At 44.9% G+C, this 27,983-nt stretch overlaps 3 protein-coding genes across 3 annotated transcripts in view; 2 read left to right on the forward strand and 1 right to left on the reverse strand.

The window, feature by feature from the left end:
- The first annotated feature begins 1,566 nt into the window (after positions 1 to 1,566).
- Positions 1,567 to 27,934, forward strand: EIF3B (eukaryotic translation initiation factor 3 subunit B). Its single transcript, XM_012759324.2, has 19 exons — positions 1,567 to 2,155; positions 8,719 to 8,911; positions 10,778 to 10,897; positions 11,229 to 11,286; positions 11,866 to 11,994; positions 12,278 to 12,435; positions 14,988 to 15,119; positions 15,200 to 15,266; positions 15,672 to 15,718; positions 17,476 to 17,686; positions 18,963 to 19,035; positions 20,032 to 20,154; positions 21,864 to 21,942; positions 23,346 to 23,484; positions 25,277 to 25,402; positions 25,948 to 26,025; positions 26,479 to 26,587; positions 26,740 to 26,857; positions 27,431 to 27,934. The coding sequence occupies exons 1-18, from the start codon at positions 1,651 to 1,653 to the stop codon at positions 26,841 to 26,843; spliced, it is 2,451 nt and encodes an 816-aa protein (XP_012614778.1). The 5' UTR covers positions 1,567 to 1,650; the 3' UTR covers positions 26,844 to 26,857; positions 27,431 to 27,934.
- On the reverse strand, positions 23,943 to 24,325 carry LOC109729574 (translation machinery-associated protein 7). The gene has a single exon (XM_020281397.2). It carries the CDS (start codon positions 24,313 to 24,315, stop codon positions 24,106 to 24,108), a length of 210 nt encoding a protein of 69 aa, XP_020136986.2. The 5' UTR covers positions 24,316 to 24,325; the 3' UTR covers positions 23,943 to 24,105.
- LOC105868233 (kinesin-like protein KIF19) overlaps positions 27,330 to 27,983 on the forward strand; it is a 37,481-nt gene continuing 36,827 nt past the window's right edge. The window contains exons 1-2 of the mRNA XM_075994843.1: positions 27,330 to 27,405; positions 27,712 to 27,773. Of these exons, the coding sequence (XP_075850958.1) occupies positions 27,330 to 27,405; positions 27,712 to 27,773 (138 nt within the window). The remainder of the gene's footprint in view (positions 27,406 to 27,711; positions 27,774 to 27,983) is intronic.

Genomic DNA, 27,983 nt, shown 5'->3' on the forward strand with positions numbered 1-27,983 from the left:
CAGCAATGAATGAATTCCTCTTGCTATGAATCTCTGTTAGCATTTTTTGTCAGTTCCTTTTTTTGTTTGTTTGTTTTTTGGGTTTTTTTCTGAGACAGAGTCTTGCTCTGTCGCCCAGACTAGAATGCTGTGGCATCAGCCTAGCTCAAATCAACCTCAAACTCCTGGTCTCAAGTGATCCTCCTGCCTCAGTCATCCAAGTAGTTGGGACTACGGGCATGTGCCTGGCTAATTTTTCTAATTTTAGTAGAGACTAGGTCTCACTCTTGCTCAGGCTGGTCCGGAACTTCTGACCTCAAGTGCTCCTCCTGACTTGGGCTCCTGGTGCTAGGATTACAGGCCTGAGCCACAACGCTGGGCCTCAGCTAATTTTTAAAACTTTTCGTAGCTATGGGTTCTTGCAATGTTGTCCAGGCTGGTCTCCAACTCATGACCTCAAGCAATCCTCCCACCTTAGCCTCCCAAAGTGCTACGATTGCAGGTGTGATCCACAGCACCTGGCAACAATTTATTATAAAATTTTTCACACATACCGAAAAATTTGAAGGATTTTCTAGTGAACAGCTACAAACCTACCACCTAGATTCTATAATTCAATGTGTGAATTGAATTACTTCCAGACCTTTTCCCATCTGTTTGACATATTTACCTACTGTATTGGTCTGAAAACAAAATAACCCGTGAGCCCGGTTCTTTTTCAGGTTGCCCCGGAGCCACGCAATAAACCAGACGCAAATCACAAACGCCCTCCCGCCAGCTGGAGCACGGCCCGCCGGACATAGCTCCGGTTCTCCCGGCGACCCCCGCGCGCTGCCAGGCCCCGGCCCACCCACGTGACCCGCGCGCTTAGGACGGTGGGCGGCCCTCTCGGGCGGGCCAAACCATAGTGACCATTAGAAGGGGGCAAAGGCAGGGTCACTGCCACTACGGTGGGGTTGGGCGTGAGTGATTAAAGCGACTGTTATACATTTTTGTACTGCGGAAGGCAGCCATCTTTCTAGTAGTGTTGGCGGTCTCTGGCTCGCCGCGAATTCCTTTTATATTTTGGAATCTTCCGTTCTTTTGCCCCGTCAGTAGACGAGTCTAAAAGCCAGACTTGTACGGGGGGGATTTACCGATGTGAGGTAAACGGTTGGTCTGGTTGAAGGCGGAGGTGGCGCAAGCAATCGTTTGTTGAGCTTTCGTTTTTCTATGGTATTAACTTCTGAGGTAGATTATGTTCTCATGCATACCGCGATGATTTCTGGTACTTGCCTTCGCGCCACAAATAGTTCAGTCCTTCCCCGCATCGCCCGATGGGAGAGGAAGGGGCCGCGGCCATATTGGACGGAACCATCTCCCACCACAAATGGGGTGGTTGTTGCTCCCAGTGAGTTTATTGATTGACGAAAACATCTTCGCTGAATGGAATTGATCACTTTCTTGTCACAAAAGTATCCTTTTGATTACTGGCAGATGAAGTTTTGCGGATTTGAGCTCTTCCAGGCTCGTCGTGAGGGACCAGGGCGTGGGTACTCCCCCCGCGCAGCCCTGGTGCGGCCGCCCCAGTCGCACGCACATGGCTCGGCTGGAGCCGGCGCGGCGCGCGGTGCGGCCTGGGAGAGTCGGAAGCGCGGCGGCGGAGCTCTGCTAGGAGGCCTCGTCGGGCCCATGCAGGACGCGGAGAACGTGGCGGTGCCCGAGGCGGCCGAGGAGCGGGCCGAGCCCGGCCAGCAGCAGCCTCCCGCCGAGCCGCCGCCGGAGGAGGAGCTGCCGCGGCCCGCCGGGCCCGGTGCTCCGGAGGCGGCGGGGACCGAGAGCGCTAAGGAGGAGGTGGCAGAGGCCGGGCCGGAGCCCGATGTGAGGGCCGAGCTGGCGGCCGGGGTGGAGACAGCGGCGGAGACGGCTCCCGGACCGTCCGAGTCTTCTTCGCTGCCCTCCTTCGAGGAGCCGCCCAGGTCGCAGGCCGAGTCCCCAACCCTGACGCATGGAGAGGCCTTGGCGGAGCAGGCCCTGGACGAGTCCGCCGACGGCCGGGCCCAGGCGTCGTCCGAGGAGGCGGGCGGGAACGAGGGCAGCGCGGCAGAGGCCGAGCCGCGGGCGGTGGAGAACGGTGACGCGGACGAGCCCTCCTTCAGCGACCCCGAGGACTTCGTGGACGACGTGAGCGAGGAAGGTGAGGGAAGGCCAGGGTGGGGTCCGCGAGCGGTGCGTGAGCGTGGCTGAGGTTCTCTTGACTTAAAACAAGTTGTCTAGCTGTGTCCAGTTCGTGCTTAAGTTACAGCAGGGGTGTCCGTGTGTTCCTCGAAGTCACCGAGAGAGGGTCACCACTTTACATCTGCCGTTTCGGACTTTAGCCGAGGTGTTCTGGCACTTCCCTTTTTATTTCCGAAAAAAGAAGAGGGACGTGGGCAGGATGGAGCTCATCTCGGGAGCAGTCACTTGGTTTTGCATCACAACCAGAAATTTGGGCGAGTGGTATAGGGCAGGCAGATGGTGTACTCCGCTGTGGCTGGAGTTAGAGCAAAAACCAGGGCCAGGACTCAGGTTTGCGGATCTGCCTGCCCCCAACACTGACCAGCCAGACCTCTCAAAGGTCTGGATCAGGAACAAGTTGTAGCAGTGCCTGGTGACTTTGTCCCCCTGCCACACAGAGGTGTCGGCCCCAGAGCCTTCCCTAGTGGAACAGTGTCAGGCTGTCAAATTCCTGTTTGGTTCTCCTTTTTTCAAGTTTTTTGTTGTTGTTGCTGATAATAGCTTGCTTTGCCTTAGTTTCTACCTTGATTGCATTTGCAAACTTTTTTTTTTTGCAAACATTATTATTTACACAATACAAACATTATTTGTGCTTCCTGCCTTGGAGAGCTTTTCTCCTAAAGTGATGTCTAATGATAGCTGGTCTCATTTGTTTTTGTTTTGTTTTTAGCTATTTTAACTCTGCATCAACCAATTCATCTGCATGTTGACTAAGTTAATACAAGAAAGTGGGAAAAATAAAAACACCATTACAGAAGTGGCCAGTGATACACCAAGAAAATCTAGAGAACCAACATAGAATTGTCAGCTTTTAATTTAAACATTTTTAAGGGGCAATCAGTAACTGAGACCATTGTTATGTTGTATTTTATTTCATAAGACAAGACATTTTTAACATGAAAAGCGGGAAAGACGTCACAAACTAGTGATGACTTTGGGAACATCTAGTCTAAGCCCCTTACCCCTGAGGAAATGTGTCCCTTAAGGTGGAGCTGATTGCTGAGGATTCCCACCAGACTCTTCTGCCCAGACAAGTGTTCTTTTTACCATACCAATTTTTCTTATATTTTGAAATGGAAGTTTTGGTTTAATGCTCATTTTGAGCCTTTGGGTATTTATTCTGCAATTGAGTATTTGTTTTTGAGACAGTCTCATTCTGTCACCTGGGCTAGAGTGCCGTGGTGTCACCCTAGCTCATAGCAGCCTCCAACTCCTGGGCTCAAGTGGTCCTCTTGCCTCAGCCTCCCAAGTAGCTGGAACTACAGGTGAGTGCCATTATGCCTGGCTAATTTTTTCTATTTTTAGTAGAGACAGGGACTCACTCTTGCTTGGGCTGGTCTCAACCTCCTGAGCTCAAGCGATCCTTGCACCTCGGCCTCCCAGAGTGCTAGGATTACAGGTGTGAGCCACTGCGCCTGGCCTGAATTTTCAAAAAAGCATTATTTGAGCCCATCTAATTCACAGATTTCTAACATGTGAATTAATTCCAGAATTGGGGACAGTCAGAGGGTGCTAACATGAGCACAAGGCTGGCCAAGCTGGGTGACTGCTGTGGGTCCTTGGGAGCCAGTGTGGTCCTCGGTGTGCAGTGAGTGTTAGCCAGAATGACAGGTGAGGCACCTGGTCCTGAGGAGCTAAAACTCAGTTAAGCTGTCAATTTTCTTACATCCCCTTGGCTTTTGAGGTTAGTAGCTCAGGTAGGGTTTGTGTTTATAAGAAGAGCTGCCTTACAGGGTCAGAGAGTGATGTGGAAGAAGAGCATGAGACAGTGTTTCCATTCTTTCCAAAAGGGACTGAGTCTTAGCCCTCCAGAGGCTGGCTTGCCTCCTTATTCTTTGATACAGATTAGCATCTTAGTCTGTAATCATCTTTTAATGATTCAACTGTCTTTGGTGTTTGACAAAACAAATGCGTGATCAAGATTTTAACACTACATGTCTTCTTTTTTGGCTCATTAAATGTGCTTTTTCTTTATATTTGCTATTTAGTTTTTGAGGATTGCTTCTTTCTGTATTTCCTGGAGACCAACCGGGAATCCATGAGCCAAGAGTACCCTATGCTTGAGCCCAAGCCTAGTGATTGAGATGTGTGTCTTCATGGTGTGGTTTCTTCATTTATTCCCCTCCTAGATGTGGGCACATTCATACAGACTAGACTTCTCCCTTGTGGGAAGGAGTCCACCATTTATATAAAAGCTGAACTTTTTATTATAAGCCTTGTAAATTCAGATCAGGCTCACCAGGCCATTTAATTGCATGGTACCTATGCTTGAAAAGTAGCTCAAGGATTTGCCTACAGTTTTGGGAGCAAGGATGTCTGGCTTTGCTATGGTCTACCTGACGGCCTCTTTCCCTTTTTTCCTCTTTGCTTGGTCTCAATTTTAGCATCTTTGAAATTCAAGTAGCAATTTTTTTTTTTTGAGACAGAGTCTTGCTTTGTTGTCCAGGCTAAACTGAGTGCCGTGGTGTCAACCTAGCTCACAGCAACCTCAAACTCCTGGGCTCAAGCAATCCTCCTGCCTCAGCCTCCCGAGTAGGTGGGACTATATGCATGCGCCACCATGCCTGGCTAATTTTTTCTATATATATCAGTTGGCCAATTAATTTCTTTCTCTTTATAGTAGAAATGGGGTCTCGCTCTTTCTCAGGCTAGTTTCAAACTCCTGACCTCGAGCAATCCGCCTGCCTTGGCCTCCCAGAGTGCTAGAATTACAGGTGTGAGCCACTGAGCCACCGCGCCCAGCCCTCAAGTAGAAATTTTTGAAGGTAACATTTTTTTTTTTTTTTTTTGAGACAGAGTCTCGCTTTGTTGCCCAGGCTAGAGTGAGTGCCGTGGCGTCAGCCTAGCTCACAGCAACCTCAAACTCCTGGGCTCGAGCAATCCTCCTGCCTCAGCCTCCCTGGTAGCTGGGACTACAGGCATGTGCCACCATGCCCGGCTAATTTTATATATATATATCAGTTGGCCAATTGATTTCTTTCTATTTATAGTAGAGACGGGGTCTCGCTCTTGCTCAGGCTGGTTTTGAACTCCTGACCTTGAGCAATCCGCCCGCCTCGGCCTCCCAAGAGCTAGGATTACAGGCGTGAGCCACAGCGCCCCGCCTGAAGGTAACATTTTTAATACTAGTCCTGGAAGTGTTGGAATTAATCGAAACTGGTTCAGGACAGGGCTTGCCTCTTGAAATTGGAGTTTCTTTTCCACTTTGAAAGTCCTTTATAATTTTTTATTATGGGAAATTTCAAACATTCAAAAGTAAAGAGAATTCACCCTAACTTTTTTTTTTTTTTTGAGACAGAGTCTCGCTTTGTTGCCCAGGCTAGAGTGAGTGCCGTGGCGTCAGCCTAGCTCACAGCAACCTCAAACTCCTGGGCTCAAGCAATCCTCCTGCCTCAGTCTCCCGAGTAGCTGGGACTACAGGCATGTGCCACCATGCCCGGCTAATTTTTTCTATATATATTAGTTGGCCAATTAATTTCTTTCTATTTATAGTAGAGACGGGGTCTCGCTCTTGCTCAGGGTGGTTTCGAACTCCTGACCTCCAGCAATCCGCCCGCCTCAGCCTCCCAGAGTGCTAGGATTACAGGCGTGAGCCACCGTGCCCGGCTCACCCTAACTTTTTATTTTGTTTTTTTCAGGGACAGGGTCTCACTGTGTTGCCCAGGCTGGACTTGAACTCATGGGTTCCAGCAACCCTCCCAAGTAGCTGAGACTACAGGCAGGCACAGCCATACCTTGCTCTCACCTTAACTTTTGAGAATAAAATGTAGTGAAGTGGCTGGATGTGGCAGCTCACGCCTGTAATCCTAGCACTCTGGGAGCCTGAGATGGGTGGATCACTCAAGTCAGGAGTTCGAAACCAGCCTGAGCAAGAGCGAGACCTCACCTCTACCAAAATAGAAAGAAGTTAATTGGCCAACTAAAAATATATAGGAAAAATTAGCCAGGCATGGTGGCGCATGCCTGTAGTCCCAGCTACTCGGGAGGCTGAGGCAGGAGGATCGCTTGAGCCCAGGAGTTTGAGGTTGCTGTGAGCTAAGCCGACGCCATGGCACGCTAGTCTGGGCAACAAAAGTGAGACTCTGTCTCAAAAAAAAAGAAAAAATGTAGTGAAGAATATTGACTTCTGTCACATTTAGCATGTTGAAATTCTAGAATGATAATTAGCTTCCAGAACAAATAGATACATCTGTAACAAGTCATTCTTCAGCTTTTGTTTTAAAATTTCATTGTAATCTCATCTTGCCTATATTTACTGATGCAGTTTTATCCAGTGAGTATGCTTTGATGGCACCTTTAAAAGACATATTTCAGTTCTAGCTGTAACCCAGTGCCTTGTAATTTTACAGCTTTCTAGGCAAGATTACTAATTGGGTTTAGGATTTGTACAGAATTTATGTCAGAAAGTTGGGATTTGCTTTATTTCATCTGTTACTCGGTTTTACCCCCCATATCCCCATCTCCGGCAGGTAGTCAAGTATTTTTATTGGCACTGGAGCTTTATGGCAAAGGTCTCAAGGCTTGGGACAAGCTCACATGAAATTGTAGTGGGGAGCCCCAGATGGCATTGAGTCGCCTGGAGCACCAGTGCCTCAGGTCTGCTTTCCTGGACCCCTTCGTGTTTGTTGCTCTCATGTTTCTTTTTTCTATTCCTTTTTACACTGGTCTTTTCTTTCTCTTATCCCAGCTGACCATTTTATGCAAATAAAGCAATCTTAAGTTTGAATACTTGAGTTTTGGGTTTTAAAAGCAGGTAGCATAAATGTATAATATGTTTTGAGTTTTTGGGTGTAGTTGGGAGGCTGAGGCAGAAGGATCACTTGAGCCCAGGAGTTCCAGACCAGCCTGGGCAATAGAGCAAGACCCCGTCTCTTAAAAAAGTAAACTCAAGAGCTTGTATGTTATCCAGTGTCTTAGTTTGAATGCCTGTCTTTGCCCTGATGTTGTCTTCCAACAAGGCTGTCATGATATAAGAAATATTTATTTGGGCTCTGCCCCTGGTTCCTGGCACATAGCTCCTAAAAACAGTGGAATCTCTAAAGTGATTAGTGTCTTTTTGTAGGCTAAGGAGATGACTGGTGGCTTGGGGGTGGAGGGGCTCCTTTCCAGGGGGACCAACCATGTGATTAGAGGGTCAGAAAGGGAGAAGGGCTGAAGGTTGAGATGATACCAGTGGCCAGTGATATAATCAGTCATGGCCACATAGTGAAGTCTTCCTAAAAACCCCAAAGGACAGGGCTTCCAGAGAGCGTCCAGATAGCTGAACGGGTAGCAGGCACTTTCCCTACACATCTCTTCCATCTGGCTTTTTATCAGTGTCCTTTGTAATAATATCCCTTGTAATAAATGAGCAAATGTGATAAAGTATTTTCCTGAGTTCCACAACCTCGAGCAGTGGGTAGTGAAGCCTTACTTCATAGCCTGCCTGTCAGAAGTACAGGTGACAACCTACTGCTTGCACTTCCGACACTTGTGTCGGAAGTGGGGCCATTCTTTTGGGACTGAGCCCTCAACCTGTGGATTCTGATGCCAGTTCCAGGCATACTGTGTCTGAACTGAGTTATAGGACACCCAGCTGGTGTTCCCTGGAGAACTGCTCCGGTGTGAGGGAAACTCCCCCACACTGGGAGTCAGAAGTGTTGTGTTGAGTAGTGCGTGAGAGGAGGAAAAACACTTTGATTTTCCCTCTGTCCTACAGTAGTTTGTTTTATCCTTAAGAGCTTTTTTATGTAAAGAATATTGGATAAGCGGTTGTTTTGGTAGTGGGCTGTCTGCACTAGAGAGAGGTCGGGGAAGGCTTACCACAGGCAGTAACTCCCAACCCTTCTGTTCTTTTCCCAATTCATTTGTGAAAGGCCATATAATTCATTTCCTGAAAAAATATGAAAATACCTGGGAATAGGAGGGTGGGAGAAGTGTGTCATCTTGACATGTTTCTCTTTGTCTTTATTATTTTCTATCCCAGTTCACTGAAGAGATACTTAATTCCCTGAATAAGTTCTAGTAATTTGTATTCACTAAAACAAAAGTTCCGTGAATGTGTAAAGCACTTAAATATTTGTTAAAATCTTCTGTAAAAAGTTTTAGTTGGCATTGGGATGCAATTTTGCTTAGATGTTTTTGAAATCTAGGGATTTCTGAAAGACCTAGTATTGGATAGTCTTTAGATTTTCTTATTTATTTGCACTTTCCATTACTAATGTTTTTTTTTTAAATTCTCTTCAAATCTTCCATTATTGCCAGAATTCAGTGGATATTCTGACTGTTTACATTTTCAGTCAAGGGGAATGAATGGGAGGACGTGAAGTCTTTCCACTTCTTTCATGTTTAAATTGTGAAGCAAGCTAGGGCTTTGTTCACAGAGAAGCATTTAGATTAGTTGTTTATTTGTTTTGTGTTTCTTGGAGATTTCTCAACGTGCTGAGCTAATGTATTGTTTTTCTTGGTGCAAAAGGTTGTTTAACAGATCTCTCTCTTGTGCAGAGTTACTGGGAGATGTGCTCAGAGATCGGCCCCAGGAAGCAGATGGAATCGATTCAGTGATTGTCGTGGACAATGTTCCTCAGGTGGGACCTGACCGGCTTGAGAAACTCAAAAATGTCATCCACAAGATCTTTTCCAAGTTTGGGAAAATCACAAATGATTTTTATCCTGAAGAAGATGGGAAGACAAAAGGGTGAGTATGTTCTCCCATCACTGAAGCCTCATTTGTATTTTTCTTGGCTTTGGGCATGGCATGATGTCGTGTGTAACAGGAGCTCACTGTGAATGCAGTGCATGCCTTACCATGGCGGTTTGGCCCTGTTTTATTCAGGTCACCCTCACCTGGAAGCTTTCAGGAGCCATGATTGGTCCTTGAATCATTGGAGGGAGGAGGAAATTGCATTGTGGTATGGAGCTGGCCGCTGACTGCTAAGAGATGAGAGGTTATATTGAAGTCTGCCATCAGAATGGTAGCTGACACAAAATACCTCGTGGGGATAGGCATTGATAGCTTTGGAAGCTGGCAGGACATCAGGAAAATTTGCATGTAGAATTTTGATTTGGATGTGGGATTTTTTTGCCCACATCTTAACATTGCTGAAATGGGGATGCTTCTTACAATCTAAGTGAAAGCATCATGTCACTGCTTAATTAGCTACTCTTTTTCCTTAGTTTTAGCTAATGGTGCATCTTCTAAAAATAATGGTAGTGTAATGTATGCAGCTTACTTTTTTTGTTTCAGTATTAGGTTTCCATGTTGATAGTGTGATTGTAATTCTTTCATCTTAAGGGCTGTTATATTCTACTCTCATATAATTTGTTTTCCTATTGACATTTAGTGTTTTGCAGTGAGGAGCAGTCCCCTGTATCCTTTTGTACAAATGTGAGAGTTTCTTTGTTATACCTAGCAGTGAATTTGTTGAGTTGTATAAAATGCTTATCTTCACTGTCACTGCATATGTCACATATTATGCTCTTGAGTGGTTGTTAACTAATTTATACTACTACCACTAGTATATGAAAGTTCTATAGTCTTGTCAGACTTTCTCCAGTAAAATTTCATGTAAAGGCCAGGTATGGTGGCTTATGCCTGTAATCCCAGCACTTTTGAGGGGCTGAGGTTGTAGGATCGCTTGAGGCTAGATCTAGACCATTTTGGGCAATATAGGGGAGACCCTGTCTAAAAAATTTAAAAGATTAGCAAGGCATGGTGGTGCACACTTGTTGTCCCAGCTACTCAGGAGGCTGAGGCAGGAAGATCACTTGAGCCCAAGAGATGGAGGCTGCCGTGAGCTGTGATGACATACACCACTGCAGTCCAGCCAGGGCTACAGAATGAGACCTGTCTTAAAAAAAAGTCATGTACATGTCTACCTTTGAGTATGGACAAAACAGTCTTACTTTTATAGGAATGAGAAGATATTAAAGTTTTTTTTTTTTTTTAAGTTAAGGTAGAATAGTTTCTAGAAAATTATCAGATATAAGTAATGCTGCTGGCATTTTCTATTTCAGGAACTAGATTGAAGGGTAACCTCTTTTTGATGAGCAATTGCTTGTGTTGTATGTTTAGTTTTAATAAAACATTCTCTGAGATCCTTTGTAATGTTGCCTCTAATATCCGATATTAGACTTTTTATTTATGATTTTTTAATTTTTTTTCTTTGACTTCATATTACTTCTATAGCAAATGATATTAGACTTTTTTGTAGATTAACAGCTTTATTGAAATAATTGGCATACAATAAACCTGCATGGTTTTAAATTGTCTAGGTTGATACATTTTGACATACGCAGACATCATGAAATCATCACTATAATCAAAATGATGAAGATTTCTGTAATTTATGGTTGTGAAGCTAGAGACTTCAGATCTTCTAGTTAGGACTTCCTCCTTGCTTAGGAGTGAGACCCTGTTTTTTTCTTGGCTGTGGATTTGTCCTCAATTTGACTGCCTTGGGCAATGGCAGTAAGATGAGTCAGATATTTGCTGGTGTGGAGAGGTCCTGGGTGTGAAGATCTTGCAGTCTGCACTTGTGCAAATTGCCCTTTCTCCCATCAGGTATATTTTCTTGGAATATGCATCTCCTGCCCATGCCGTGGATGCTGTGAAAAATGCTGATGGCTACAAGCTTGACAAGCAGCACACGTTCCGGGTCAACCTTTTCACGGATTTTGACAAGTGAGTTCAGACTTGGCCATGAGAAAGCAGCCATCGACATGTGAGGGACTGGCCTGCAAGTGGGTGACTTGGTACTTCCCAGCAGTTGCTGGTGGCCTTTCAGGTTGTTAACATCCTTGTTGGGCAGACCACTGTAGGACCACGTCACATCCCTGCTACACACTTGTGGCAGGAGCACCTTTCACCAGTTATTACGCCAATCAGAACTTGTGCTTTTCCCACTTCTGGGGTGGGCAGAGAGCAGTGTGGCAGTGCCCATGGTTGGACCACTGACCATTACCCCTTGTCTAGTCATTAAAGTATATATTACTCAGTAGTTTTTGTCTTTTAGATATATGACAATTAGTGATGAATGGGATATTCCAGAGAAGCAGCCTTTCAAAGACCTGGTGAGTTGTATAAAATCTGCATCCAAAGAAATGCGAGGGCAGGTGTGGTGGTTCATACTTGTAATCCTAGCACTCTGGGAGGCTGGGGTGGGAGGATTGCTTGAGGTCATGAGTTCGAGATCAGTCTGAGCAAGAGTGAGATCCTATCTCTACTAAAAATAGAAAATATTAGCTGGGCATGGTGGAATATGCCTGTAGTCCCAGCTACTCAGGAGGCTGAGACAGGAGCATCATTTGAGCCCAGTAGTTTGAGATCACTGTGAGCTAGACTGTTGCCATGGCACTAGACTGGGCAACAGAGTGAGACTGACTCAAAAAAAAAAAAGAAAAGAAAAAAAAGACCAACGGACAAAGCCAGAGAAAAAAAGAAAAGAAAAATAAGATAAAAATTAATTTTTAAGATAAAAATAAAAATTAAAAAAAAAAAAGAAATGCTGGATGTCCTGACTTGGGGTTATGCCTTCCTTGAAGGGAGTTAAGGTGTTGACTGAATTTGTTGTATCTTTAAGAGCAGTAGTAGTGATGAGCTTTCTTTGATTACAATGAATGAAATTTCACTATATCTCTTTTTTTTTTAAGGGGAATTTACGATACTGGCTTGAAGAAGCAGAATGCAGAGATCAGTACAGTGTGATATTTGAGAGTGGAGACCGCACTTCCATATTCTGGAATGATGTGAAGGACCCAGTCTCAATTGAAGAAAGAGCGGTGTGTATCTGCTGTTGTGGGGGGACTCACCTCTCCTGTCTTTTCTTACCACAGTGGAACTTTGTTTCCATCAGAAACTGATGAAGAACAGGTGAAGTTTAATTTTCTTTGAGATTACTTTGAGAATATCTTTTATTCATCCGGCTTTGAAATAAGTCAGGAGAAGTGAATAACCTTCTTAGGTGTTTCAGTTAAGAGTTTAAGGAACAGCTTCATTATGGGAGAGGTCTTAGTGTTTGGCTTTTTGTTGTTGTAATAAGGTTGGCACTACCTTTTTCTGCAGAGATGGACAGAGACGTATGTGCGTTGGTCTCCTAAGGGCACCTACCTAGCTACCTTTCATCAAAGAGGCATTGCTCTCTGGGGGGGAGAGAAATTCAAGCAAATCCAGAGATTCAGCCACCAAGGGGTTCAGCTCATTGATTTCTCACCTTGCGAAAGGTAAGCTGTTGGAAAAATCCAAACGGAGTCTTCATTCTTTTCACCTCATGCCAGTCTTCTACAGATAATTTTTTTTAAACTTTGTATTTTGTGGTAATTTCAAACTAAATGGAAAAATTGCAGAGGAGCACAAAGAACTCCTGTATACTTTTTTTTGGCCAGTTCTAGAATGAAACTTATACTGTATACTTGTAACTGAGATTCTCCAGTTAATATTTTGTTGCATTTGCTTTTGCTTTATCATTTCCTCTCCAAATATATGCACATAAAATTTTTCCTGAGCCATTTTGGAATACATTGGAGTATCATGTCCCTTTAGGGGGTAGATGTATAGTCCTAGGATTTTCTTAGTATAAACACAGTGCAGTCACCAACTTAAGAAATTTAACATTGATTTTAATATGTTATTTGAGGTATTACCCTATTCTAATTTTATTACTTGATCTAATTATATCCTATATAATATTTATTTTCCTTCAGTTTTGGATCTGGTCCAAGGTCATGTTTCGCAGATAATTTTTCTTACAAAGGCTTTTTTCTCGTGTCTTAGCCCATGTGGCAGAGGTTTGTGTGAGAAGATGGAGTATGTGGAAAGCTTAGAGGAGCCCCCCTGGCATGAGGCTCCCTTCCTGTGTGTGCTTTGTGCGCTTTGCTGCTGGGGCTTACCTCTGACCTTTTTGGGTTTCCAGCAACTTCATTCTCAGCCCTGCCTGTCTCTGCTGTCCTCCAGCATGTTGCTGTGTGATCTTGCTTCATTGTGGGGCTCCTCAGTGCCCCCTCTGTCCTGCTGCTGCTCACCCTAATGCTGTGCCTGTTTTTCTCTTGAACTTTTAGGTGTATGAGTGTTCTCTCACACAGAAATGAAAGGGATTACTATGGTAAAATACACGTGCTAATTACCTACAATTAATGATTTCTTATTTTGCCATGTTTGCTTTAAAGATTTTAAAATATTTTCAAGTAAATATAGACATCTCTGTAAAAGTATGCATTGCGGGTGTCTTCCTGCATAGCAGTTACAATTTATCACACCTAACTACACGACTCACAACCTTAGTGACATCTAACATACTGACCCATATTCAGGTTTCACAGCTGCCCTTTCAAACCTGGATCCAGGCAAGGGTACACATGTGCTTAGCAGTTGTGTCTTAAGCCTCTTTTGTCTTGTTTTCATATTGACTTAAGAAGGACCAGATGTTCTATAAACTGTTTCAGCTTCTGGATTTGTCTGATTCCTCGAGGTATCATTTAACTAGTTCCTTTAATCCTTGTGTTTCCTGTAAGCTGTAAGTTCTATCTTATGGATATTTCTTAATTTTGATAAATAGTTTTTATGTAGTGTATTCTTTGAGTACCCATTAATTCCCAGCCATTTTGCATATTTGTGGTACAAAATAATTGATATTTCTCATTTCAGCGGCAATATGTTAAAATTGGGTTTACTTAGAGACTCTTAGCCTGATCTTGGCGCGGAGGTAACATTCAGGTGTATGAAGTTTTATGTGTTTCTTTATCACCTGTGACGCCTTCAGTCAATTAGTTCCACCTGTTTTCCCTTAGACATTGTTTATGTTGCTACACTTGCCATATTAAATTAGGATGTATCTGTTTACACATCAAGAACAAAGAATGGATTGTCATTCATTATTGCGTCCCTGGTGCTTTGCAAAGTGCCTGACATATGAAATGCTTGAATGGATGGGTAAATGAATGCTTTGGTTATGCAAATCGCAGCATGAAAAATCTCTTTTGCAGTTATTGTTTAATCAGACATTTCTATGGTAGTACCCTTCTGGGTGGTAGTGACTCAAGCCATCATTTTTAATCTAGCTAATCAAGATATCAGAGCCTATAAGGAAAAGAGGCAGTCATTGAAGGCATTATATTTGTTTCTGCATTGTTACCTCCTGTTGTTCTAAGAGGGCAGTCTGGTTTAGAATATTCACACTTTGTGTAAACTAAGGGAACAGGTGCTATATATAGCTTTAGACAGGATGCCAGTCAGGTAGGTAAACAATTGTTGGGAGGAGCCTCCAGGCACAGATGTTTCTTGTCAGACTTACACTTTAGTCATATGTGACCATCTGTGCTCTCTACCTTGTTAGTCTTAATTAAACATGGCTGAAGGTAGAATGAGACTTCCACGCAGCTCTGCCCTGTGGACCATTCAGCAGACTTTTGCTTGGGATCTGTTTGATTTTTCTGTGTGCTGATCTTGGTGTCAAAATTGTGACTCTGGCATTGCCCTGATGCCAAGACTGAATGAGTGCTTCAGGAAGTGCTGGTTTTCTCCATACTTCCAGTGGGATCCCCTGGGACCTTGCCCATTGGTGAGCATTCTCAGGGAATTGTGTTTGGAGAAAGTGCTGGTTCCAGGAGTCCTGACTGCTTGCTTGTCCTGGCAGCATCCTGTGCCTGTGTCCTCTTTAAGCTGTCTGAGCCGAAGCCCGGCCTCCTCTCCTGTAAAGGAGGGCAGAGACTCGCACAGGTGAAGTCGTGCTTCCACATGGGAGGAGGTGCTATATATTGTGTTCCCCCTTCTCTTACAGATACCTGGTGACTTTTAGCCCCTTGATGGACACTCAGGATGACCCTCAAGCCATAATCATCTGGGACATCCTTACTGGGCACAAGAAGAGAGGTTTTCACTGTGAAAGCTCAGCCCATTGGCCCATCTTTAAGTAAGTAGACCAGTGCAATGACTTCCTGTAGCCTTTTCTTTTTTAATTGAAATAGCCTAGCACTTTTTTTTTCTTCTTAGGTGGAGCCATGATGGTAAATTCTTTGCCAGAATGACACTTGATACCCTTAGCATCTATGAAACTCCAGTAAGTGATATTAACTAACTAAAAACACACTATCCTATCATGCTTGTAGTCTTCAGTAATTTGTGTTCAAGGATTATAGTATTTTTCTTTAATTTATGGTAGAGTGAAAAGGAGGCAGAGCTTTAATATATGCATGGTAAAGGCCTGTTTCCTGTGCCTTTTAAATTTCTCATATTTTGAATTGTGCTTTTGAGTCGTACCTGCGCCACAGGGAATTCAGGGTGGGAGTTAATGAAAGGGGCTTCAGCACTGGGTTTCTCAGCGGTGGGTGGATTGTTTGCTCTGTGCTTATGCTGCTCCCTAGACATACTCACATCGGACTCTTGTGTCCTTTTTTAAAAAATTGTATGTGTTAAGACATTGGCATGATTTTATTCAGCTGTAACCATCTCTTTTTTTGGGCAGTCTATGGGTCTTTTGGACAAGAAGAGTTTGAAGATCTCTGGAATAAAGTGAGTGTTCTTATCAAGTCAGTATCTCTGTGTTCAGGCTGCTTAACAAAACACCATAGATAGAGGGTAGCTTATAATAACAGAAATTTATTTCTCCCAGTTCCTGAGTCCCAGAGTTCAAAGTGCCTACAGATTTGGTGTTTGGCAAGAGCCCATTTCCACATAGACAGCCACCTTCTTATCCTAACCTCCCCTGGTGGAAAGGGTGAGGGATCTTTCTGGGACCTTTTTTTGTTGTTTTGAGAGAAAGGATCTCATTCTGTCACCCAGGCTGGAGTGCAGTGATGCTTTTAAGCCTCAAGCTCTTGGGCTCAAGCAGTCCTGTCTCAGCCTCCCAGTAGGTGGGACTTCAGTTATGCACCACCATGCTCAGCTAACTTTTGTAGAGACAGAGTCCACTATGTTGCTTAGGCTTGTCTCAAACTTCTAGCCTCAAGCAGTCTTCCTGCCTTGGCCTCCTAAAGTGCTAGGATTATCCTATAAGCCACCATGCCTGGCCTGAGGCCTCTTCTATCAGGGTACAAATGTCATTCATGAGGCTCCACCCTCATGACCTGATAACATCTGAAGGCCTTACCTAATACCATCATCTTGAGGGTTAAAATTTTAGCATGTGAATTTTGGGGAAACACAAACACTGTCCATTGCAGTTGGTTTTCCTTATTTGGTCCTGCTCTTTTAGCACTCAGTTGTCAAACATTTGAGATGAGCAATGCATGCTTGTTCTCAACAGAAAGGGTGGTACAGGAGGCCCACATTGGCAGCTGACAAGGCTGCTTGGTAGTGGGCCCCTCAGCCTTTGTAGTATCTCCCCTTTCCTGGGCACATGAATGAGTCTGGGGTCTGCTTCATTTCATATATCTCATCTTTGAACTAAAAACTGGATGAGGGGGGCATTTCCCCCCTTTTAAGGAGGTTGGGGAGCCTTCACTTAGCTGAACAGTTTCTTTGTTACTTGTGGTCTGTGAGGTGGGATTTGGGTGGTCTTCAATGAATTATAGCTCATTTTCACTGTCAAGGGATAGTGGGCACATCTCTATTTGAAAACTCTCAGGGATGGTCGATACTGTGGCAGTGAACTGCCAGCAGTCCAAGGATGTTGGCGTTTCTTACTCCTTTTATTCTTACATTCTTGCACAAAATTATGGCTTATAATTAAAAATAAAACCAGGTTGTTGGTTCCCAGTCAATGCAAAGCAAAGAGGAGGTAGCACGTGTAAAGCTGTTTCTCGTGTATGGACTCACCATTGCAGCATCTGTAGAACAGCGTACATGGTAGTCTCATTCCTCTTACACTTTTTGAATTGTGGTTTCCCCTGCTTTTACACCTTGACTAATCTTTAGATATCATGTAGCTGGATCCACTATGATGCTGACATTTATTTTACTTGCTTCATTGCAGTAGCCCGTGGTGGGCAAGAGAGGGATTACGGAGCCTGGGCTGGAGTCCATGTTAGTGTCTTTAACAGTGGGCGGGATTGTTAACATCTCTTGTCTCTATTTGCTCACTGACAGGATGAGTCAAGTAATGCGAGGGTGTGACGAGGACAAGCGAAGCTGCACATCAGGTGCCTAGAACGGGGCTGTGCAGAGTGCACTTTCAGTAATGTCAGCTGCCGCCACCATTGGTGGTAGTCAGTGTACCAGTATTGAGCTTTTGTTCAGCAAATGAGTTTTTTGGTTCTCTTTTGCTTTTCAATATTAAACTTTATGATCACTTAGTCTTTGCATAACCTTTTATTTTCTTTGTTCTGCAGAGACTTTTCTTGGTCTCCTGGTGGTAACATAATAGCCTTTTGGGTGCCTGAAGACAAAGATATTCCAGCCAGGGTAACCCTGATGCAGCTCCCTAGCAGACAAGAAATCCGAGTTAGAAATCTGTTTAACGTCGTGGACTGCAAGCTACATTGGCAAAAGAATGGAGATTACTTGTGTGTTAAAGTAGATAGGACTCCAAAAGGTACCCAGGTAAGTGGATGCCAATGGGAATATGTTACTCCTTATCCTTAGCTCTAAAGTAGTTACCATATTTTTTGGAGGACGTTAGTGGATTTTTTTGGTTCCGATTTGTGGGTTATTTTGAGACTTACCTGATATAGCTGACAAGTCTTAGCGAGTATCTTTTCTTTTTTAGTAAAACTTCAGAGTAGATAATACATGTACATTTTGAGTTCACAGGGGAATACAGTAAAATCTCCATACACCCACCTTCTATATTGGTAGTTAAATGAGTATATTATTTTCTTTTTAAGCACAAAAGGCATACTCTACACAGTTCTGCTTGCATCCAGACTTTTTTTGATTGTATCATTTAATATTTACCTTATCAAAAAATTGCCTAAGTTTTCCTTCTAATGGAAATATTCCTCTTCTCTTTACATCAAAAAATTTTTTTACAGATACAATTCTCACCCTTTTACCATAAAATTAACCCTTTTTAAGCTTTAGTAGCTTTTAGTATAGTCACAAAGTTGTGCAGCCCCACCAATGCTAATGTCATAATGCTCTCATCAGCCTACAAAGAAACACCACACCTGTTAGCAGTCACTCCCTGCATCCCAGCCCCTCACTCCTCATACCCATCGATTTCTCTCTCTGGATGTCCCTTTCTGGACATTTCATATAGGTGGAGGCACATAATATGTAGCCTTCTGTGTTTGGCTTCTTTCACTGAACATTTTGTTTTCACAGTTCATCTATGTTGTAGGAGGTATCAAAACTTCCTTTCTAAGGCTGTGGTATGGATAGAGCACAGTTCATCCATACATCCATTGACGGACATTGGGTTGTATCCACTTTTCAGCTGCTGTGAGCAGTGCAGCACTAGAATTGTGGCACAAGTACTTCTGGGGGATATGGCTATGGGATGTTGCACTGTTTTGAGATAGTTTCATAGTCCCTGTTGGTGGACCCTCAGGGCACTTGAGAACTTTGGCCCGTAAGCTGCAGTGAGGACCCCTGGACCCATTTGTCCATGAGCATAACCATTAGGGTGGTTGCCTGAGTAGAGCCTGGGTCAGAATGAACACAGTGGCATCTTCAGATGGTCCCCTATGGAGATTGTGGCCATCCACACCTCCACCAGCATTGGAGTACTCGATCTTAATCACTCCACATGTCCATGTGTGTTTAACCAGCATACAAAATTAATCTTTTATTATTAAGATGTCCTTTGATTTAAGCCTTTTTCTCATGCTTTCAATGTTCAGAATGTCACCCCTTTCCTTTTTTTTTTTTTAAACAGGGTGTTGTCACAAATTTTGAAATTTTCCGAATGAGGGAAAAACAGGTACCTGTTGATGTGGTTGAAATGAAAGGCAAGTTTTATTTTAGTCCTTTTGTAGTTGAATGGGCCTTATGTGCTGTTTTATACTTGGTTTTCAAAACTTTAGTCTGAATCGATTGCCTGAGCAACATCTCTGAATTACAGAACATATTTATAAGTTTAGGATTTTCTGTATACTTTCTAATAATATCTTGATTTTTCCAACTGCTAATTGGAGATGCCCCACTTTTCTCTCCATACCTCTGTCATCTATAGCCAAGGGAGCTGAGGTCTAGTCATTTTCCACACTTAGAGAATTTGTGAGTAACAGATTTTCACTCCATGTTCAGGGGCATGCAGCAAAGCATGGTTCATCTTATAGAACACATGTTCTCAGTGTAATGGAGCTTGTTTTGGTTGTTCCTGAATGAGTTACTTGATGTGTGCGGTATTGATTTTTCTTATTAATGGAAAAATAAATTTATTGTATTTTACACAGCTAGTTTCACTTTACTTGCTCAAGACTAGTCCTTTTGATTCATGAAAACTATTCAATGCTGTGTTTCTGCATATTTTTTATTTGTTAGGCTTTTTGTTTTTTGTTTTGCTGTGGAGAGAAGGGGAAGGGGGAGTACAGAGGGGAGAAAGGTTGGGGCCTGGGCACCTTGTCACATTAGAAAGAGAGGACTGCCTTTCAGGTCACAGGATTCTACTGTAGCTGCAACGTTGAGTGTAGGGAAGGTAGTGACCACAGGCTACACAGACCTCGGGCTCACCATAGCTCCACTGTGGTGTGACTCCAGAAGCAGAGTGTCCTGGTCTTCCTAGGACAGAGTTCTACATGTGGCATCTCACGCAAGTGGAATAGGCTGCTTTTGAAACTAGTAATGTGTGCCTTTTCTTGCTGTTGGTTGGTCTCTGGTCCTTTTTAATGAATTTAAAATTTTATAAAAGCATTTCTCTGGTTAAATAGTGAAAATTTTAATTGATCAGGAATGTTTTATTCATAACCAACCAGAAAGGGAGCTAACTCTCCTATTGATTATAGAAACCATCATAGCCTTTGCCTGGGAGCCAAATGGGAGTAAGTTTGCTGTGCTGCATGGAGAAGCTCCGCGGATATCCGTGTCTTTCTACCATGTCAAAAACAACGGGAAGATCGAGCTCATCAGTAAGTCATCTGGCCATTCTCTAACAAGTGAGCATGATGACAGGACATAGTCACTGCCCAACAGCAACTGTAGGGCTGACCTAGGAACACCCCTGGGCAGGCCTGAATTCATGTGTAAGCAAGTCCCCCCGGCCATAAGTGACACAATTGAGTGGTGATGAGGATAGTGAAGACTCCTGAGGGAGCATTTCACCTCACAAAGGACTCAGGCTCCCTCTAGCTTCTACTGGGCCCTTAATTTATGTTTCTAAGACTGCCATTCTCTGCCACTGTTTTGAGTAAAGTCTTTTCTCTCGTGGTTGTAGCTGCTCTCTCTGGGCCTTGGGTTCTTCGTGGGCCTACCCGCAACCCCTGGGTTGGGTCCCTGTAATCTGACTTCCGGGCGTGCTGCAGAGCTGTGGCATGTGGTGTGCCCTGCCCCAGCCACCCTGCTTCCAGGAGCCAGTGGGCATTGAAACCCAGCCACCCTCCACCTCTCCCAAGGGGCTCGCTCTCATTCTCAGGCTGGCCCAGGTGCCCTCCCCTCTCACAGCAGTGCTTGCCCTTGCCCCTTGCCCAGGCAGGCTCCCTGAGGACGTTCTCACTCTTTTGTCCTTGAGTCCTGCCCGTGGAACAGACTGGCAGGTACAGTGGGACTAAGTGAACATTGTTGCTGCTTCATAAGCATTTTTGTTGTCCGTGTGGCTGCTGTACGTGGTCTCATGCCATGTTCCATATGCTGCTGGTCCTTCACACAGAACTGGCCCTCGGTGCCAGCCCGGATAGCTGTGGTCTGTCCCAATGCCTGAGGGATTTGTGTGCATCTGCAACACATTTTAACAAGATAATTCAGTAAAGAATTCAGTTTTCACTTTGCTAGAACTTAGCAGTTTTTGTGGTAGAATCAGTTGGCTGTAGCACAGAATTGGTTGCATTATTAATTCTCTGATATAAAAATATGGGAAGTTACAGACTCTTGTAACCTGCTTATAATATAGGTCATAAAATTGGTAGTAAGTAAAAGTACCTCTGCCTTCTGAATATTTTGTGTAACACACCTTTCCTTAGGTTCTGTGTAGATGCTGGGGTTATCCTGTGTCTGTGGCTGTTGGGGCTGTGTGCTTATGTAGGTTTTCATGGGGCAAGTTTGGGGAAACTGTCCCTGCCAAGGTGACGTCTGCCTTCCACATCTTCCCCCTCTCCCAGTCAGCCCCACGCTTTGTAGCTACTGTGGCTGAGAAGGACTCCTCAGGTTAACTCTGTCTGGAACGCAGGGATTGCTGAGACACCTGTCCAGTTGCTCTGCCTGGGGTCCCTTCAGAATGTAAGTTCTTAGGAGCACATTTGACTTACAGAAAGGTTTGTGTCACTAGAAGAGTGGCTCTTATCTTCTGGGGTTACATATCTGACAGTCCTCTCCCCAAGTCACTGCAGGAATGAATATTTACTGTAAAGGGAATTTTTCGTCCAATTACCTTGTCAAATAAAAAAAAAAAATCAATGTGACAGTTCTAAAAATACCCCTGCCCATTTTTTTCCTTTTTTATTTTAAGTATGGGTCATAACACAGTGTGCTTCCTGGTGGGTTTTCTAAAATTATTTTCAAAGTCTGTTTTCAGATCTACCCGTAGGGGCTGTGTGGACCTGTTGCCATGTCCTTCAGTCTTGGCGCCACTTTGACTGTAGAGTCATTTACAAAGACATGTCATGGACGCTTTCCTTTCTTCCAGGAATGTTTGATAAGCAGCAAGCAAACACCATCTTCTGGAGCCCCCAGGGGCAGTTTGTTGTGCTGGCCGGTCTGAGAAGGTAGGTGTCTGCCGTCTGGGCCATGAGAGGCTCTGCCTGCTGCAGTGGAGACCTGGCCCTGGAGCCCGTGTCTCATGCTTGGCTCTGAATGGTCAAGCATTGCTCTTCCTCAAGATTCTTGGTAGGGAGAATATTTCCAAGTTGAAAGGATCATCCCAGTGTCCATAGATGAGCCACTGTCATACCCTAGTACAGGGGTCCTCAAACTTTTTAAACAGGCCAGTTTACTGTCCTTCAGACCGTTGGAGAGTGCGGCGCACATTCCACACATGCGCACTGTGGGCCCGGGACAAGTCGGCTGCTAAGCAGGACAGGCAGCAGCGGCAAAAACTCCCAGCAGGCCAGTTAAATGTCCTCGGCGGGCCACAGTTTGAGGACTGCTGCCCTGGTATATCCGTCAGACTCCCAAGACATAGGCCAGGACCAGGCCGATTAAGACAATTGTTCACAAATGCTTTCATTAAATGACAGAGCAGACATGTGCATATTGTAATTACTTCGTGGTTAAACAAGTACCTTTCCAGCAATCCAGTTACCCTCATGTAAAATCAATCCCATGTCTTCTAGCAGGAAAAATACTTAGACAGCTGTGAGACTTCCTTACTGTAGTGTAATAATGAGAACGTAAACTTGGCCTTCCCTTGCTCCCCTGCTCTGTGGCCATTCCAACAGAACGTGTAGGAATCATGAAAAAACTTACAGCATCTGCCTTTGAGTTAAAAAAATGTCTCTTTTGGCTGGGTGCAGTGGCTCACACCTGTAATCCTAGCACTCTGGGAGGCCAGGGTGGGTGGATCGCTCAAGATCAGGAGTTTGAAACCAGCCTGAGCAAGAGCAAGACCCTGTCTCTACTAAAAATAGAAAGAAATTAATAGGCCAACTAAAAATATATAGAAAAAGTTAGCCGGGCATGGTGGCGCATGCCTGTAGTCCCAGCTACTCGGGAGGCTGAGACAGAAAGATTGCTTGAGCCCAGGAGTTTGAAGTTACTATGAGCTAGGCTGACACCATGGCACTCTGGCCCGGGCAACAGAGTGAGACTCTATTTCAAAAAAAAAAAAAAGTTTTTTTTTAAATTTCTCCTGCTTCATTGTAGACTCTTGATGGTATATTTTTGGTGGCTTATTTAGCCTCCTTCATGTTTCCTGTAAGAACAGGAATAGCAGACACAGGTAGTAGTCATTATGTGTACTTGTCATAATTCGATAGATCTTCAAAACAGCCCTATGAGATTATCACCATGATTATTTCCATGTTAACAAAGAGGCCACTGAGGCAGAGGTTGGGTGACACCTGAAACCACAGACAACTCCCTTGGGACCTCACATCACAGAGCCTTTCACGGGATGGGGTATTGGGGGAGAAGTGCGTCTCTGTGAAGACTGTTGTGTTTGTCTCTGCAGTATGAACGGTGCCTTAGCGTTTGTGGACACTTCGGACTGCACGGTCATGAACATTGCAGAGCACTATATGGCCTCTGACGTCGAGTGGGACCCTACTGGGCGTTATGTTGTCACCTCTGTGTCCTGGTGGAGCCATAAGGTACAGGGGCCTGTGTAGCCTTGGCCACAGAATGAACCCAGGGAGTGCTGGGCTTGCGCTGTGCTTAGCACCTCAGGGAAGGAGTGCCAAGCCTGGCACCGACCCCCTGCCTGATCTCATCAGAAAAAACTTGACATTTCCGTTTTTAACTCTTGGACTCATCATCTCTGTCTTTGTTGTTGGAAGTAGGAGGAGTCTGGGATTGCAGAAAAGGTAGAGCCGTGTGCAGGAACAGCATGCGCTCATGGGAAGGGGTCACATCCTAGGGGCCAGAGACCCCTGAAAAGGGGTGAGCATGTTGTGCACAGGTGCTTTTCTGGGAGGAGGAGTCATTTCCTTTAGAGTCTCAGCAAAGATCTGTAGACAGTTCAGATCTCTGCTCTGTCAGGGTCAGAGTTTGAGTACAAACCACCTTTCACTAGTTATTCCCTAACTGTGGTGTAGTTAACTGAGGGCTTTTTGTTTGTTTGTTTTTTCTTAACAAAAGTTTATTCTTAAATGTACAATAGGCTCCAAGACAACACTTCATTTTAGCTATAGGTGGCAAAAGATGTTATGGCAGGGAATACAGATGTTTAAATAGGAATCAAGGGTCATCATCGCCTCAGGCACAAGAACAGCTTACTTTTTGCTAGATTTCTTAATTCCACCGGTAGCCAGGGGGCCCTTCCCTGCTGCCTTCGCTTTTAGCTCCTCGAGTTTCTTCTGCTCTTCTTTTTGTTTCTGCTTGAACGCCTTATCTTCCTCGTCCATCTCCTTGGTCTGCTTCTTGGGCTGTTTCAGGGGCTTTTTCTTGCCACTTTCGCGGCCGGACATGGCGGCGCCGCCCATTGCCCAGATCCTGCCGTTGGAAAAAGGCTTTTTGTTTTTAATGACTATTTTTTAAAATTGATTCGGATTTTGATAGTTGAAACCAGTTTATGCAGATAGAGCCTATGAAATCAAATGAGGGAAATTCTGGCCAGGTGCAGTGGGTCACACATGTAATCCCAGTACTTTGGGAGGCTGAGGCAAGAGCCCAGGAGTTTGAGGTTGTAGTGAGCTATGATCACAGCACTATACTCCAGCTGGGGCGACAGAGCAAGACCCTGTGTCTCAACAAAAAATTTGGGTAACTCTGTTTAATGAGATAATGAACTTTTAGGACTACCAGCTTCCCAGACATCACTGTAGACAGTGTCTTAAGTAGAAATCTTTACATTCAGATCAGAATATGTTGGCTATGGCCTATTGTCCAGATGTGTTCAGTTGTCACCGCAGTGAGGCCTTACCTTGAGGCTTTAAAAAATCCTTTTAAACTGTTGACCACTCAGTTTTAAATACAAACACTCATCTCCCAAAGTTCTGGTTTCAATAGGGAGATGCTAGTATGTAAATTATAGCACTGCTTTCTTCATTGGGGAAGTCTTGCTGTGAAAGGCAGCTGAACTAAACAGTGTGTTGAATGATGTGGTCAGTTTATCTTTTGGCACAAGTTTCTCATTACAGACCAGTAATGAACAGCCCTGAGCTTTGGTTAGCACTGTTCTAACTATCACATACACTGTACTCTGATTCATAACATAATTTGTATCTTTTGTTTACTGTCTTCCTCTTGCTGAAATGTGAGCTCAGCAATGGCAGAGATCTTTTTTTGTGCACTAATGTATCCCAAGTATCTACAACACCGTTAGCTAATAAAGTAGTTGATGTTGGCTTTGTTGACAGTGAAGACTCCAGGGCCTCCTCTCTGTCCCGGGGTCACTTGCTAGGATGGAGTGGCCAGCTCAGTGTGACCCCTGCTCCCCTCCAGGTGGACAATGCTTATTGGCTGTGGACCTTCCAAGGACGCCTGCTGCAGAAGAACAACAAGGACCGCTTTTGCCAGCTACTCTGGAGACCTCGGCCCCCTACACTGCTGAGCCAGGAGCAGATCAAGGTCTGGCGTCCTCCCCCCTCCCCCCAGGCTCCAGATATGGAAGCAGTTGTGGCATTAAAGAGAAAGAGTTGTTTTTTGTTGTTAGGGTGGTAATGAGTGGGGAATGGGAACCCGACATTTATGGGGGACCCTTTGAAGAGATGTAAGAACAATGAGAACTAAATGGAAAAGAATAGTTTTAGGATAGTAAACTTAAATTTTCAAGTTGTTTAGGAAGTTTTGCATGACCTAGAGGGGCAGATAAAAAGATGCCAGGGGTTGTTAGAAACTCCTGGTAGGATTAGAAGAGCCTTGTCTGGGATTTACATAATTATGGTGAAATAGGCTGATGGTATTAGGTCAAAGCTAAGAGGAGAGTTAAATCCCAAGAAAGCGAGTCAGTCTCGGGGAAGAGAAACTTAGTGAAGAAAATGTGTTTGAGCACTCCTGGGGAGCTGTATTCTATTAATCACTGAGGATGTCATTTCATGTTGGCAACTTTGAAGATTGCGTTTGTGGTGCTCACTTTGAATGTTAAATCCTGAGTGACTGGTCTTTTGTTTCAGCAAATTAAAAAGGATCTGAAGAAATACTCTAAGATCTTTGAACAGAAGGATCGTTTGAGCCAATCCAAAGCCTCAAAGGTGAGCCTTGTTCCCAGAACCTAGAGCAATGCTAGTGACAGCCATATCCTGTGGTGGCAAAGAAGGGCCAGTGCCAGGGCTGAGAGGCAAGGGCTGCTGGCTGTCTGCACAGGGAGAAGGCAGGAGAAGGGCTTCTGCCCTGAGGTTGCTGGTTTGTTCTGCTGCCAGGGCGGACCTGCAGCACAGGGCGGAACGCCTGATGGTAGTCTTGTTGGCGGTGGCTTTCCATTTGTGGGGGTTTGAGGAGGCAGTGTCAGGAAGACAAATGAGAATAAACAAGTCATTCTGCCATTCCTGGCCGAGAGTCTCTCTCTCTCTCTAAATGACATCCTTCTGACACCATTGATTAGGTGTGGATTACTCGTGGCAAAATGTTTTTTTCCCTGTGGTTGAATAAAAACTTGGTGGTGAGTAAAGTATCAGCTCTGTAACTTCTCCCAACTTTATACTTAGGAATTGGTAGAGAGAAGGCGAACCATGATGGAAGATTTCCGAAAGTACCGGAAAATGGCCCAAGAACTCTATATGGAGCAGAAAAATGAACGTCTGGAATTGAGAGGAGGTAACTTAAATGTTCTTAAATTATCCATAACTGAGTGGTCCCCTCCACCCTCAGGCCCAAGCACACCTTCCTTGGCAGGAGGGCCTTGCTATCCCCTGCTTGACTCTCAGCTGGTCTGCAGCCTGTGTGACACCCACTCTTTGTCCCCACAGGGGTGGACACGGATGAGCTGGACAGCAACGTGGATGACTGGGAAGAGGAGACCATCGAGTTCTTTGTCACTGAAGAGATCATTCCTCTCGGGAACCAGGAGTGACCTGGAGCACTGTGGTAAGGGTCTCCCAACAGGGCACTCCATGTTCTGTCGGCTGTTTTTGTGCTGCTGTTGCTACCCCATGAATTAGAAAATACCTTGTTTAAGGTGTGAGTGAAGATCCAGCACCAGGTACTGAGGGTTAGTAAAGTCTCATGTGAAATGTGAAGAGTAAGTATAATCCGGCCTTGGGTCCTCATATGTGGGAGGTGGTGCCTTTCAGTGTGAGCCATGGCCCGGGCAGACCCCTGCATTGGTGGGAAAGGGAGGGAAGGGAAGCTGCCACCTGGCTGTCCCCAGGCATCTTTGCTGGTGGGCAGCCCCGGGTCTACCAGAGAGGAAGGCTGGCATGAGCGGCAGGGATTCCCAGTGCCGGGCAGTTTCCTATCCTGAGACAAGCAAGGTGTGGCAAAGAGCACAGCTCAGGCTGCCTCAGTGACGCAGACAGGGCCCTTACAGCCTGTTAGGATGGTGTCATTTGTGGTTGCCATGCCTGCTCATCCAGGGCCTGAAGCCACCGATGATCATTCCTACTGTGGGTCGCCATTCAGTCGCAGGACCGAGAGTAAGCAGTTGTCCCTTTGTTGCAGCGGCGCCGTGTCCTGTGCAGGAACGAGGCCGTCCCCTTGCAGGAAGCCTGCACGACTCCTGGATTTTACCTGTGCTTTCTTCTTGCTCTGGACTGTGAACGCACCTGGGATTCTTCCATCTCAACACATTTTTGTGCCTTTAAACCCCTGGTGTCCACAGTAGGGGAGGTCTTAAGGCACTGCTTTCACTTTTTTCTTGTTTGGGGTTTTTAATCTGCACCACCGGTGTTTGCTATGTAGACTGCTGCAGCACCACGGTGGGCGCCTTTTTGCCCCTGCAGCCAGTGGCATTTCCAGGGTGTCCTGTCTGCAGCTGGGCGATGTCTTCAAGAACTGCTGTCTGGTGTGTGGCCACTGCTGGTGTGTCCTGGAGACCAGCAGGGAGCGGTGCACCGCTTGTGCCCCAGCGTGCTCAGAAGGTGCCACAGCACCTCCCTGCCACTCGAGCTATGGCAGGTTCTTAGCAGGTTGACCGTGGAAATAAAAGCAAACCTGTATAAAAAAGCTGTCTTTCTCCTCTCTCTGAACATAGATAGCGACCTTGAATTTGGTA

The sequence above is a fragment of the Microcebus murinus genome, chromosome 19 (assembly GCF_040939455.1).
Source record: "Microcebus murinus isolate Inina chromosome 19, M.murinus_Inina_mat1.0, whole genome shotgun sequence".
NCBI classification, from domain to species: Eukaryota; Metazoa; Chordata; class Mammalia; order Primates; family Cheirogaleidae; genus Microcebus; species Microcebus murinus.

Bases quoted from the DNA above. Each gene is read 5' to 3' on its own strand.
- EIF3B (XM_012759324.2), top strand. From the start codon at position 1,651: ATGCAGGACGCGGAGAACGTGGCGGTGCCCGAGGCGGCCGAGGAGCGG. The intron at 2,156-8,718 runs GTGAGGGAAGGC...TCTCTTGTGCAG, and splicing joins GGACGACGTGAGCGAGGAAG to AGTTACTGGGAGATGTGCTC. The intron at 12,436-14,987 runs GTAAGCTGTTGG...CTTCTCTTACAG, and splicing joins GATTTCTCACCTTGCGAAAG to ATACCTGGTGACTTTTAGCC.
- LOC109729574 (XM_020281397.2), bottom strand. From the start codon at position 24,315: ATGGGCGGCGCCGCCATGTCCGGCCGCGAAAGTGGCAAGAAAAAGCCC.